Source organism: Bombus impatiens, unplaced genomic scaffold, assembly GCF_000188095.3.
Source record: "Bombus impatiens unplaced genomic scaffold, BIMP_2.2 scf_0017, whole genome shotgun sequence".
Classification (NCBI taxonomy): Eukaryota; Metazoa; Arthropoda; class Insecta; order Hymenoptera; family Apidae; genus Bombus; species Bombus impatiens.
In genome coordinates, this window is record NT_176436.1 from 517843 (window position 1) to 530036 (window position 12194).

Below are 12194 nucleotides of genomic sequence, written 5' to 3' on the forward strand. Positions count from 1 at the left end.
TGGCGTCGACACTAATCGAGACGAGAATTTACGACTCTTCCGCGAACACAGTCGAACACTTACCAAGATTGTGGCCTTCGCAAGTCAATTGAATGAATCGAAATAGGGCGCACGTAAATTCAGCATCGTGCATATTCTTCTCTCCAGCAGCTCCTTCAGAGCCGACTCCAAGACCTTCTGCTTTCGTGTTCCTCTCGAACGCATCCAAATCCAATACGCTACAGGAATTCATGAGACCAGCAATCGAAGTGAAGAAGCCTACATCCTTCTTTTCCTTCAAGTGGTTCAGCATTCCTCGTTGAATTTCTATGTTACCACCTCGCAGGATAGAGATTCCCAATTCCAAAGTCTTCATTACCATTTCACTAGGGACACCTTTGCACGCAGAGATATGAAGCAGAACCATCTCTGCTACGCCACGATTGGCGAGACGCGTTTGGTGGAAAAGAAGTTTCTGCTTCTCCATTTCTTGTTCCTAGATAATGATCGAGATTGAATTGAGAATAAATTTTAAAGTTAAAACTGTTTTAAAGTTTTTGATGGTTTGTTTCTTTATTTAGCTGTTTATATTTTCTTCGTTCTTACCATAAGTTTGTGCATCGGTCGCTTTAGGGAGAGCATTAAAGAAAGCATCATAGAATTCGTTAATGAAGTGACAATGCTTATGATATTGGATGACAGGAGAATCATTGTCGAAAAGGAACGTAATAGACATATGTGGGAACAAAATTGATTTTGTACAGAGTGATCAGGGAATAGTCTACTGTTGATGCAAGCGTATTTACAAACTTGTGTATGTGTATGTTTCAATAGGAATAATTATTTAAATTAGGTTAACTAGATCCTACAATGAAATTTTGAGCAATTGATTGACATTACATTTAGCAATGGTAATATCGGATTTTTTAACGAACGAGCGTACGTATAGAAGCAATTGAATTTCCGCAAACGATTACTTGTCCTTACCATAAGTGGCTTATAGCCCCGCTTCTACAAGGTCAGTACGCGAGAAAAAGATACGAAATTGTTAATAATTTTCAAACACATTGGACAATCTCCCATGTTTGTATTTTTCATAAAAGAATGTTCAGTAGTTCAAAGAGTTTCGTTAGTAGAAATCTTTGTTTTTTTAATGTTTCAACGAATATTAGAGGAAGTACTTACATGGATCGAGGCGCCACCTTCTTCTTCGCCTCCTCCTCCACCCTCGTCTTCGCCTTCCTCTTCCTCTTCGCCACAAGATTTTGATATAATTTGCGCGTAACTCATGTACAAGGGATCTTCTTGAAGCGCGCCAGATCGCTCGGTCATAGCCCCACGACAGAATGTTGTTACCAATTGCGTAAGTGGGTCTGGTTTTCCTTCGTCCTCGTCTTTGTCCATTTTCTTCAGTTCCGCGTCCTCGAAAGATTGCTTTCAAGAAAAGAAATAGAAACAAAATATGAATAACGATAACTCTTAAACGGAGTAACTTTCAAACTTTTGCCAATGCATATAAAACTGTCTCACTTCTCAATCGTATCATATTCTTGGAGATTACATATGAATTGCATATATTTTTTAATTTGAATTGTATGTGATTAACCACCGATACTTTAGACAGATTCATTCACAAAATGTTCACTCCTCAGTTCGGTATTATTCTTCGTCCACGTGAATTCTCATTTTCACAGTGAATAAAACGATAATTATGGAAGAAAATATTTCTTCACGAAACATATTCTTACCGTAAGGTCTTCAATCATCACTTCTTGGCCAACATTCTCATCCTGCAACCAGAGCTCGTAGTATGTCCGCGCGAAGATATTTATAGCCCGATGCCTGAAATAATATGTGAAATAATTATCATTTATCAAAACTCGAAGAGCCATTAAACGTTCATTTTACCTTCGTAATTTGTAAAGTGGCTCACTACGCAGACATGCAATCGCTGCCCTTTTTCTTGCTGCGCACAGCACACGCTTCCATCCATCCCGAGATGGTGGAGGTTTCGTTGCCTTTTAGCAGCATGCACACACAACTACAGTTGTTAGATCACTAACAAACAATTACAGGGGTCATTGTTGATGGTTAATATTATTTTTTGTTACTCTTACGATTAGACAAGCTTTCGTGGAAAACAACAAAAAATAACTGAAATTTTGGTTACTGGTTTACTTGGTGATAGCGCACTAAAGGTATAATATTTGAAACTCAAGTCGAAACAAACGTCACGCAACAAAAGTATGGGGATTAAATAATATATTGATTATCCTAATTTTATTTTACTTGATTGCTTTTTATTATTGTCAGCGAAATAAACACAAGTGTCACGGTACACAGGTAACGCGAATCAAACCAAAAGAGGATACCTGGGCAGGGAATGTAGGGAAGTTTGACGGAAACAAGCGATCACTGCTCGTTTACGTTGTATCGACACCACGGATCGATATTGACCCTTGCTCTGCTGTTGCGGATGATCTATCTACTCAAGAACACAAAATTACTAAATAAATCGAACACATCTTTCGAACGAAGAGGCTTCGCGTATCTAAGAAACAACTATCGTAGAATATTCAGGGGACAATGGTTACGTAATACTTGAAAATGATTCTTCACTAACCATATGTAAACCGTAAAGAACTTTGGCCATGTCTGTGATCCTTGCAACCACGTCCTCTAACTGTTGTGCTTTCACTGGTTCCATGGAATCCTTTTTCTGACCTAGTTTGGAGTACAGATAATGTTGCCAGGACATTTCGTCAGCTGGGTCGATTTTGTCCGGCAAAGTGAGTTGCGTCTTCGCGAATTCCGAGATCTCGTATTCTGGCATCTTCTTTAGGAATCTGTCCTTGCAGTGTTGCACTAATTCTTGTTCGCGACCAGCAAATAAGTTCAGACCAACTGGAAGCAACCTCTTCAAACAGGCTACCATTAGGGAAGCCTGCACTTCTTTGTCTTTGTCTCTTTTCTTGTCACGATGCTTCTTCTTTTTCTGTTGGATAATGGATTATAGAGTTAACTTTTTTTATTGATTTTGTTATTTTTTGTGCAATTTTTATGTCGTATTAACTACTATTATTATCAGTTATGTGCATTATTAATCCTCTGTAGGCAATCGTTCACACCACGTGTTTAAAGCTAATTTCTATTTTTTCTGAAAAATTTGACTTATTTGGCTAGAACAGTATAAAGATTAGGCATGGCAAAATATGCTTACCCATAAAGAATTAGTTATAATTTCCATGGACCATAGTTTTTATTAATTACAATTACCATTTACTATGTCGCTATAATAGTGATTTATGATCGTTTAAAGTCACTATACCAACCTTGCCTCCTCCGGAAGGTGCTGTTCCATCCGAAATAGTAGTAGGTCTTCTGGTCGCTGTCGGCATAATGAGCACCATATTATCGATCTCATTAGCCGATATGAAGTTTTGTTCTTCTCTCAAGAAGTACTGAGACTTGGACCAAATATTAAATATCGCTGCTACGTGATTATAAAGATCTTCTGCTTCTGGAATGTTATTCCTCAGCCAATGATTCCTTTGCAAATCAACGTACTTAATCAAAAGAGGATAGAACGAGTAAATATCGCGAACCAGAAGTTGCCAGTCTTCTTGAATCTGTGCTTCGATTTGTGACGTGTCATCCGTGGATGATTTAATGAAACCACGAAGAGATTCTTCTTTATGGAACATAGTGTCTGTACGTTTTCTGACACGTTCGGCAAGTGGTAAGAATGGATCCTTCAACAACTCTTCTGATGAATTTATAATGATCTGCTGAGTATAAGCAGCGATACGAGTCATCCAAGGAGCATTTTCGTTACCGATGTTCTTTTTAATCAACTTTAATACGTTCTTCAGCAGTTGATTCATGTGATCGCTGGTAACCATGCTGACGTACGTTCCTTCTGTCGGGTTTACATTGTCTGGGCCTTGAGACCACCAGAAAGGCAGATAGGAGCAAAGCAGAGGAAGAATAATGTCAACTACGTGGGGAAGATCGTTGTAGGTTTTCTCAGACTCGACGAATTGATCGACTTCCGTCAAGATCGTCTCTAGGGTGGGCATACTCGATTCCATCTTCATCATGATATCTTGTGCTTCCAAGGAATGGTCGGCTATACGATTCAAAAGGGAATACTGATTGTGCTTGTTTAAATGTGGCTCCAGGAAGGCCACAGGGAAACAACTAGAAAAGGCACCTAGACAGGAACCTAAGCTGGGCTTGTGACGCTCGATTTCTGTCTTCAAATATTTTCTGTCGTGTGTTAGAGAGGCATCTACACCGAGAGTGTATAAAGACGCCAGCATTTTGTAGGATGCCACCTGAATTTCGTCCACTGTGAACATAATATGTGAACATAATAAAATTCGTTAAATAGTTAATAATATATCTCGCTATGTTCTATCGATATCACTAGACTATGGATGTTTGTGCGAAATTATATCTTTATAAATATGATTTAAAAAACGACAGTCAGATAGAAAATTATTTTACCCGCTAAATGTTACAACAAACATTATATTTTGAATGTTTTTGCATATTATATGCATTCTGTGCATGGCTGAACTTTCAAGTTTCCCATAAATGCACAAACATCCGCAGTCTGGATATCATAAACATTCACTCGATTCACGATCGCGTATCATTCGTAATTTCACACATATATTAAAAAGCTTAGAAGAATTTTATTTGAATTCTACTTACATAGCAAATCGCTACCATACTCGCAGGCAGCCAAATGATCGAACATGGCTGTGAGCACTGGCAAAACCACGCTATTGATATACGACAAGGATGTAGAAGTCTTCAAATGTGTTCCTCTCAGATGACTGTATTTCCCCTCTTGAAGATTAAGAATCGTGTGTCCTAAATCATCTGCAGTGTTGTTGAAGAACGTTAACATAGACGTTCTGATAAACTCAGGACAATTCTTCACTAAACTCTTCGCGTCTATGCCTTTGACTAGTACTTGAAGACAGCGGACGGTGATCCTAACATCCGGCCCGAAAGCAGCCAATCTAGATCTCAATAAACTGGCCAATTTGCAAAATAGAGCTGCTACCATCTCCTTCTCTTTCAAGGACGCAGCTCCGACATTGTTGGTAGCCGTTGCCACAGCGATGAAATAGTTTTTGTGTGTGCTAAAATATTTTTCCATCAGTGGCAGGACAACTTTGCTGAAGAATTTGATGTCTCTTGTGGACGTTTTAAAGCTATTTCTACGACTGAACGTGTCGGACGGTTTCAGCAATTTCATGTTGATAGTGGCTTTATCCAAGTAGGCTATCAACTTTTCAAGTAACGAGTAGGCGAATCGTAATTCCACCGAGGCTCCAGCCGTCGCAACTTCTGATTCCCCGCCTCTATTTGGTTTATGAAGCTTGTAACCCTGATATTGCAGGTACTTGAGGAATTCTTGGGAACGTTCGCGATCCTTTCGTTTCTCCTTGTCGGTCAAAAGATCATACGGAACTAGTTGAGGATGAATACCACCTCCTGTGAAGGACATAAATTAATATTTATATATTGATGTTAAATAAATGAGTTATTAATAACAATATCTTGAGACAAATATTTGTGGTTTATTAATAAATTATTTAATAATTTATTTCGATTCTTCATCGATACGAACCACAAGTGATGAGTTCTTCCTTCTTCTTCTTCGCCCAAATATCGTGCGCATTATCCGCGAGACGCTCTGCCATGTTTTGCATTTCTCTGCTCAGAGTCAAATTAGTCATGTCAACTGGATGAGGATTATAATTAAATGGACTCGCTGAATCAGCCTGAAATATTATTTTTTATTCGTAATATATAATTCAGTTTGTGTATCGATAAAGATATATGTAAATAGAATTTTCACTCACTTGACTTTTCGATGATCTTCTCATGGAACTACGATTGGTAGATGGTACATCCACCTCTGCATGTTCAACGCTCCATCCTATGGCCAACAAAGCTTTTAAGCTCTCTCTGACTGGCTCTTTGTATCGTTCTCTTTCGTAATCGTTCAACGTGTTGTACGGCTTCAGCCTGGGATGAGTCTTGTTCACTTCAGACCACTGTTCGCCGTAGGTCCAACCGTTTTCTAATTTCCGACTGGCCCAAGCGTCGTGGTAATGCTCGGAGAACTTTTGCACTATCTGATTGAGGTCGTTATTGAGGACCACACTGTCGAATGTTAAAACAATATCAGTACTATATAATTTAGAATTTTCATTCGCCGGTTTTATCGACATAAGGTTTTCTTAAATGACTGTATTCTAATTATTCATTCACATTTTTATAAAGAAAAATATAATACCTAGAGGTATTGATTGGCTGAGGATTATAAGGTCCATCAGGCGACTGTGCAGATGCAGATTTACTTCCGTACCACTCGTCATCGTAATTTTTGGACAACGAATAATCAGGCGGTAACGCGCAACCAATAGCTGTGAGACAAGGTAGAGCTTTTCCAAACAGTTCTGGGTCGTAGTCCATCTTGGATAACGAATCGAAAATGTTGCTGAAGAGAACCATAGTGAGGCGTTTCTCTTCATCGCTCGATGCACCGTATGCGCCTTGTCCACCGGTCGATCCGTAATATTTCGCGCAACGATCGTAGTGAAGGGTCAGCAACTGTTATAAAATTATGAATATCTTCAATAGCATAAAATATATTAAATAATTCAAAGTACAGTAAAACTCCATTTATCGCGAATACGTCGAGAAACAAACAATTTATGTAACGGTTGTTCATCAATTCTCTTCGCTACCAATTATTTTTGATTTACATAATAATAGCTCACATTGAAATTGGGAGATTTAATTGACGGAAGTTCGATTAATCAGGCGCTAACTAAAATTTCGTTTCAATAAATGGAATTCAGATAAATGAAATTCAGGTATATTTCATTTATATTCGTCATATTTTATACTCTACAATATTTTTCAATATTTCATAGAATTTACTTTACCCTTAGAGCAACTGTCGTATATTCTGATAGCTTGGACACGTCTACGGTCAGCTTTCGAAGCAGCTTCAGCAACATGCTGGGTTGCATTTGGCTAAAAAGAAAAATACGTTAAACACATATCACAAAGAAGTAAAAACGTGAGGGCACTGAATACTATAAGCTCCTTTACCCTTATGGTATAATTATTGTGACTACAATCGTAGGCGAGAATTAGCAATTTAGAATAATATTGTTAAAACTTACGAGACATTTAACTCGTGGACGTCTCTTGTTAAGCAACAAAACGATTCCGTTAATCATTTCAATTGTATTTTGGAAAAAGGTCGCGCTTACCTGGTCAATGCCACGAGGAAATCCGACACTGCTTCACGTTGACCCTTAGTGAGCATTCTGTTCTTGCTCAATCGATATACGGTGTGCAACGTAGCATCCAGTAAGCTGGCATAGTTATCCGCCTCGTTGTAGAATTTCGAATGCTTGATCAACAAAGGTAGAATACTGTTTCCAATGTAACGATTCATCGCTAACGCCATGTCTGATTCGTATCCATCGTTCTAAAATGATAATTGAAATTAAAAGAGGAAACAAAACGATTCGACGTTCGAATAATTGGTCACGAATGAATTGACATCGAGTCTGTGTTATATTTACCCTATCCAACATAGTGGCGGCTCTGAGATCGGGCAAAAACGCTTCCTCGAGTATCTTAAAGAACAATTCTCTGGTTTCGATTCCGTAAACGCGCTCCAAAAACAGAACGATGCTCTGTTTATGTCCAGGAATCAAACCAGACGGCATATCGCTTTTTGGTTTCTCTTCGCCTGCCGCGGGATTCAATAACGTGAACCTCAAAGACAGGACACCTTGTAGATCGTCGAGTGGAACCAGAGATCGAAGAATAGCCCTCGCTCGAAGAGACTCGTTCTTCCCTGGAAAACATGCTCCGATGTAACCTCCTTCACAAATTAGCGATTAGCAAAGAAAAGAAAGCTTTGATTTCGTATATATTACCGACAGATTCTGTAGAAGCCTCTGTTGCTCGTCAAAAAATAAACACTGTTATTAGATAAATAAATTTGAAAGTTGCGAGGGATAGAGGAGCTCGTGCATAAATTAGGCCGCAGGTTCTTAACCATTTCATAAATACGTACTATCCAAAGCAAAGTTATAGAATTTCAGTACGACTAAAAAGGAAAAAAAAAAAAAAAGAAATGTCTTGCATGTAGAAATTTAAGCTTTGACCCTCGTGTTCAGTTAATCTTCGATTTCGATAGGAAGCTGTTCTACATATTTGGCTAGCCTCTAATTATTTAAATACGAAGCGATCACAGATTAGCACTGAAACTGAACTTCTGAATGATATCACTTTTATATTGTATATTGTAGAAATGCATAAATTATTATTCTAGTATTGGTTGAGAACCGTTGGATCGACTATAAGCTTGGAAATGAAAGTAAAATCGCGACAATCTATCAAAATAAATAATGAAGTGGTTATCGACTAATGATACTTACGAAGGTTCTGTGTATTGCGTAACCCACGGGAAGGGGAATTCAACTTTTACTTACCTTGTTCGATAACAGAAGAATCTGGAGCGCAGCGGCCTAATAGGTCCACCAAGGTACAGTAAAAGTTCAAGATCGCAGCTCCTGTATCGATATAGTCTTCGTCGTCGTCTGATTCCGGAAGCGGATGTTCGAATTGCATGAGCGCCGTTGTACCTTCTGCTTCGTCGTGCACTTTTCTTCGATCAGCGATTCGTTCGGACATCTTGTTGGCGTCTATGATAGCTCTTAATAGACCCTCACCCTCGCCACGAAGCGCTGGTCCCAGACATTCCGGTCTTCTGATCAGCAAACGGATCACCAAGTTTGCATTTTCCTCGACGCTTTCACCTAGAAGGAATTATATCGAATTATTTTTTCAATGCGACATAACACGACTTCTTTGATATAAAATAAGTATCCCAAGACGAATTAAGGACTAACCATTAACCCAAACGCAGAACCTCAAAAAGTCCAAATATCTTTCGCCTTCCACCGGATCCCATCCCAGATCGGGATAACCTTTTTCAACTAATTCCGAATTCGATTGCAAACCACAACGGGATAGATATATGGCAATTTTTTCAAGATAATGTTCTCTGAGAGCCAGAGCCAGTTCCGTGTTTTCCATGAGGGAAGAATAAGCCACGTCCAATGGCGTGGAACCTCTTAAAGATGGTCTCGATAACAAGATATTACTATTCTCCAGTAAAAAGTCAAAGTGATCGAACATAGCCTTCTGATTCTGTCTGGAGGTTCGACAAAAGTAGCACAGGAATCGACAGCATGCTACCACCATTTCGTGAGAAGTATCCTTCTCCTTGGAAACTGGTTCTCCTTCGGTAGTTTGGGGCTGAGTTTGAGCGTCCGATTGCGCCTGTGCACGTCTGCCTAGCGTGTTCATCATGATCGCCATAACGTTCTCGTGAATTCTAAGCACTCTGATTAAATCTGGATGCTGGAAGAACGTATGATTGTTGACTAATTTCCAGAGTCGTTCCCGAACGAGCTCTTCTTCCTCTTGAGACATTTGTACAGGCAGTAAGGCGCGAATTTGGCTCAAACCGACCCACATCAAAGCAACGTCGTCCTTTGTCTTGCTGTTGGTCACGTAGGTTTTTTCTAGAGCTCGAATTAACTCGCCCACCGTGTCATACTGGCGAACCAGTAAACTGAACATTTCTCGAACCAACTTCGGAGTCTCGATTTGCGATTCCTCGGCCCAGCTGACGATGGTTTTTATCAGAACTTTACGGAACACCTCTGTAACAAATATCAAAAGAAGTGTCACCATTTAATATTTAAATATGTTTTAAAAAAATGTAATAGCAAAAGACAGGAGCAAAAAGAATCGAGAAGCTAAATACTGTGATACAATTCCAACCTTCTGGAGTCTTTCTCTCGGGTTCAGGTTCAGGTTTAGGTTCCTCTTCGAGTTCTTTCACTGCGTTGATAAAGTTGAATAGCTTCTTAATGGCGCCAGGTTTCTGAACTGCGTCTTCTGCCTCCTCCACGGCGTCCGCAGCTTCCTGCAGGGCGTGCAAGGACACGTAGGACATGAGACTGTTGTGGAATTCATTCATCCGATTTATCAGATCTTCTCCGCAAGGACTATTCTCAGGGTCATCCACGAATTCCATATTCTTGAAACTTAAGATCGCATTCATCTGTTCACGAGGTGGACATCGAAATTCTCTTGTCTTCTTCGCTGCTACTGCCGATGGTAAGTCAGATTGTTTGATTTCGATGTAACGCCGAAGTTGATCGGACTGAAGATCACCGACGAAGTCGTGGCTAAATGCGATAATGGACTCGACGCGATGTCGAAGCTGGATGTCGTTTAGATGATGAAGAAGATAGCACATCTGTAGTTTCGCACCTTCGGCCATTTTCATGTGAAGCAGTCCCTTCTTGTGTTCGTCTTTTCCTTCTGTAAATTGATTTTTACATTACATTTCGTCTTTAGAAGATAAAGTTTTACTTCTATTAAAAATATAGTAGGCCAGAGAATCATTGAAATATCATAAAATATTTGAAAAATTATTATTTGTATGCTGTATCATCTTATTTGCCTGGATATTATCTTGAAGTAATTACGGTATTAGTTTATTTGATCTTTCAAATGATTTTTCTTCGAAATATTTTATTCAGCCATCAAATACTCGAAATGATCTGTTATCTCAAATCTTTGCTTTCGTCTTCGTTTCAAATAAAATTTGCCTAAGTCTGAAATATATTTTACCTTTGTCAAACGTCGGATCCCAAGTCTCGGGATGAATCATGATCAGAAGCTTCATAACGTCTTCGTTCCTGAGCATTCCGACCAAGAGCAACCTGTCTACTAGTTTCAAAAGTGGCCTGTAATAAACAAAAATCATGTAAATAAGAGGCACAAGAATGGATCTGAATCTGCGGCAGCAAGCAAGTTATCCTGAAAGCATTTTCTTTCTTCGTATCGTCGACGTAGATATTAAATATGCAGAATAGCCCAGGCGTGCACGTATTCATTTGGCTACATACAGGAAAAGATTCTCATTGCTGCCACCAATGGGGTCCCGATTGTGAACTTGATTGACCTCAACGGCCTCGTTCAGTGCAGTCATCACGTAGTCCCGTACTACATCCAGAGGGAAGTACGGACTGTAGAGGCTCCTTATGTTCTCGATCGTTTGATCGCTGGAAGGAATATCCCTTGATGTCGCCTATTAGTCATGGGGTTCACATCTAATTTTGAATTGAATGTACCTACCTGATGTCTGTCATTTTCATTTGAGGACGAACCGACTCGGTTTCTAGATACCTGAGACTGTGCTTCATTTCTTCGTTTTCGTATAAATCCTTCAGTTCTTGGCCTATGAAACGTATAAACTTATTGTTAGATATCTATAAAGTTACCTATATTGGCTACAGAAAATATTTCCACGTGGTTGCATTCGTTATAGCATTCACAAAATAATTAATTACAAGTAAATATATTAAAGTACAAGTTTATCGAATGTCGTGTTATTTAGTAGCATTTTTACATCACTAAAAAATGAAATATAGGACGTGACAAAAGAAATAAGTTCATTGGAAAATATACAATGAGAGATATGGAATATAGAGATGTGTAAATAATTTTTTGTAACCACTGTATCTATGAATAGATCTCTTGTTTCAAGAGATGTTACTTTGAAAAAGTTTCTTTACCTAAAGGAATTATGTATTCATTTTTGCACACTTCCATCGTAGTCGCGTGTGACTCGAGATGCAAGGCGATCAGCAAGTCGTAGAATCCTTGTCGTAGGGGCCCGGACATGTATTCCGCTCGAATTGCGTACAATAATTGTTTTTGATCGACGTGCTGGCATAGAGCGTGTGCTGCTCTGTAATTCGACTGATAACATAGAGCTGCGTACAGTGTCAGAGTGTGCGCATGGAAGCTGTAACAATTATATAGATAAATGTTAATTCCTCGAATAAATAGAAGAAAGTCTAATTCTCACTTGGCGGAGGCTCATATTTGTCATAGAATATTTGTTTCATGACAATAACCTGAAGGTCCAGACAAAAAAATTTTTACCTTATATGTCAATGAAATTTCTTTAAAAAATAAAATTGTACGTAATTCGGTAAAATAACAACACATATACAATACTGCCCATATGTTTGATCGATTTATAGTAATAGTATTTAAAATAGATCAAAGTATAGTTA

General features: G+C 38.9%; 1 protein-coding gene across 11 annotated transcripts in view; it reads right to left on the reverse strand.

The window, feature by feature from the left end:
* Window positions 1–12194, reverse strand: part of LOC100749661 (ryanodine receptor) — a 42814-nt gene that overhangs the window by 8751 nt on the left and 21869 nt on the right. For 4 of the 11 annotated variants that reach the window (XM_012394776.3, XM_033318641.1, XM_033318638.1 and 1 more), the window contains 20 exons: window positions 11688–11920; window positions 11248–11350; window positions 11019–11174; window positions 10741–10856; window positions 9883–10428; window positions 8943–9761; window positions 8523–8849; window positions 7605–7882; window positions 7287–7507; window positions 6954–7044; window positions 6299–6615; window positions 5862–6165; window positions 5627–5780; window positions 4699–5490; window positions 3312–4330; window positions 2603–2974; window positions 2352–2464; window positions 1728–1821; window positions 1165–1413; window positions 64–475 (listed from right to left, as the gene is read on the reverse strand). In XM_012394776.3, coding sequence (XP_012250199.1) covers window positions 64–475; window positions 1165–1413; window positions 1728–1821; window positions 2352–2464; window positions 2603–2974; window positions 3312–4330; window positions 4699–5490; window positions 5627–5780; window positions 5862–6165; window positions 6299–6615; window positions 6954–7044; window positions 7287–7507; window positions 7605–7882; window positions 8523–8849; window positions 8943–9761; window positions 9883–10428; window positions 10741–10856; window positions 11019–11174; window positions 11248–11350; window positions 11688–11920 — 6716 coding nt within the window. Of the gene's footprint in view, window positions 1–63; window positions 476–585; window positions 607–966; window positions 991–1164; window positions 1414–1727; window positions 1822–2351; window positions 2465–2602; window positions 2975–3311; window positions 4331–4698; window positions 5491–5626; window positions 5781–5861; window positions 6166–6298; window positions 6616–6953; window positions 7045–7196; window positions 7221–7286; window positions 7508–7604; window positions 7883–7964; window positions 7986–8522; window positions 8850–8942; window positions 9762–9882; window positions 10429–10740; window positions 10857–11018; window positions 11190–11247; window positions 11351–11687; window positions 11921–12194 lie in introns of all 11 variants that reach the window. The other 7 variants (XM_024364840.2, XM_033318616.1, XM_024364845.2 and 4 more) reach the window with 6 other exon arrangements.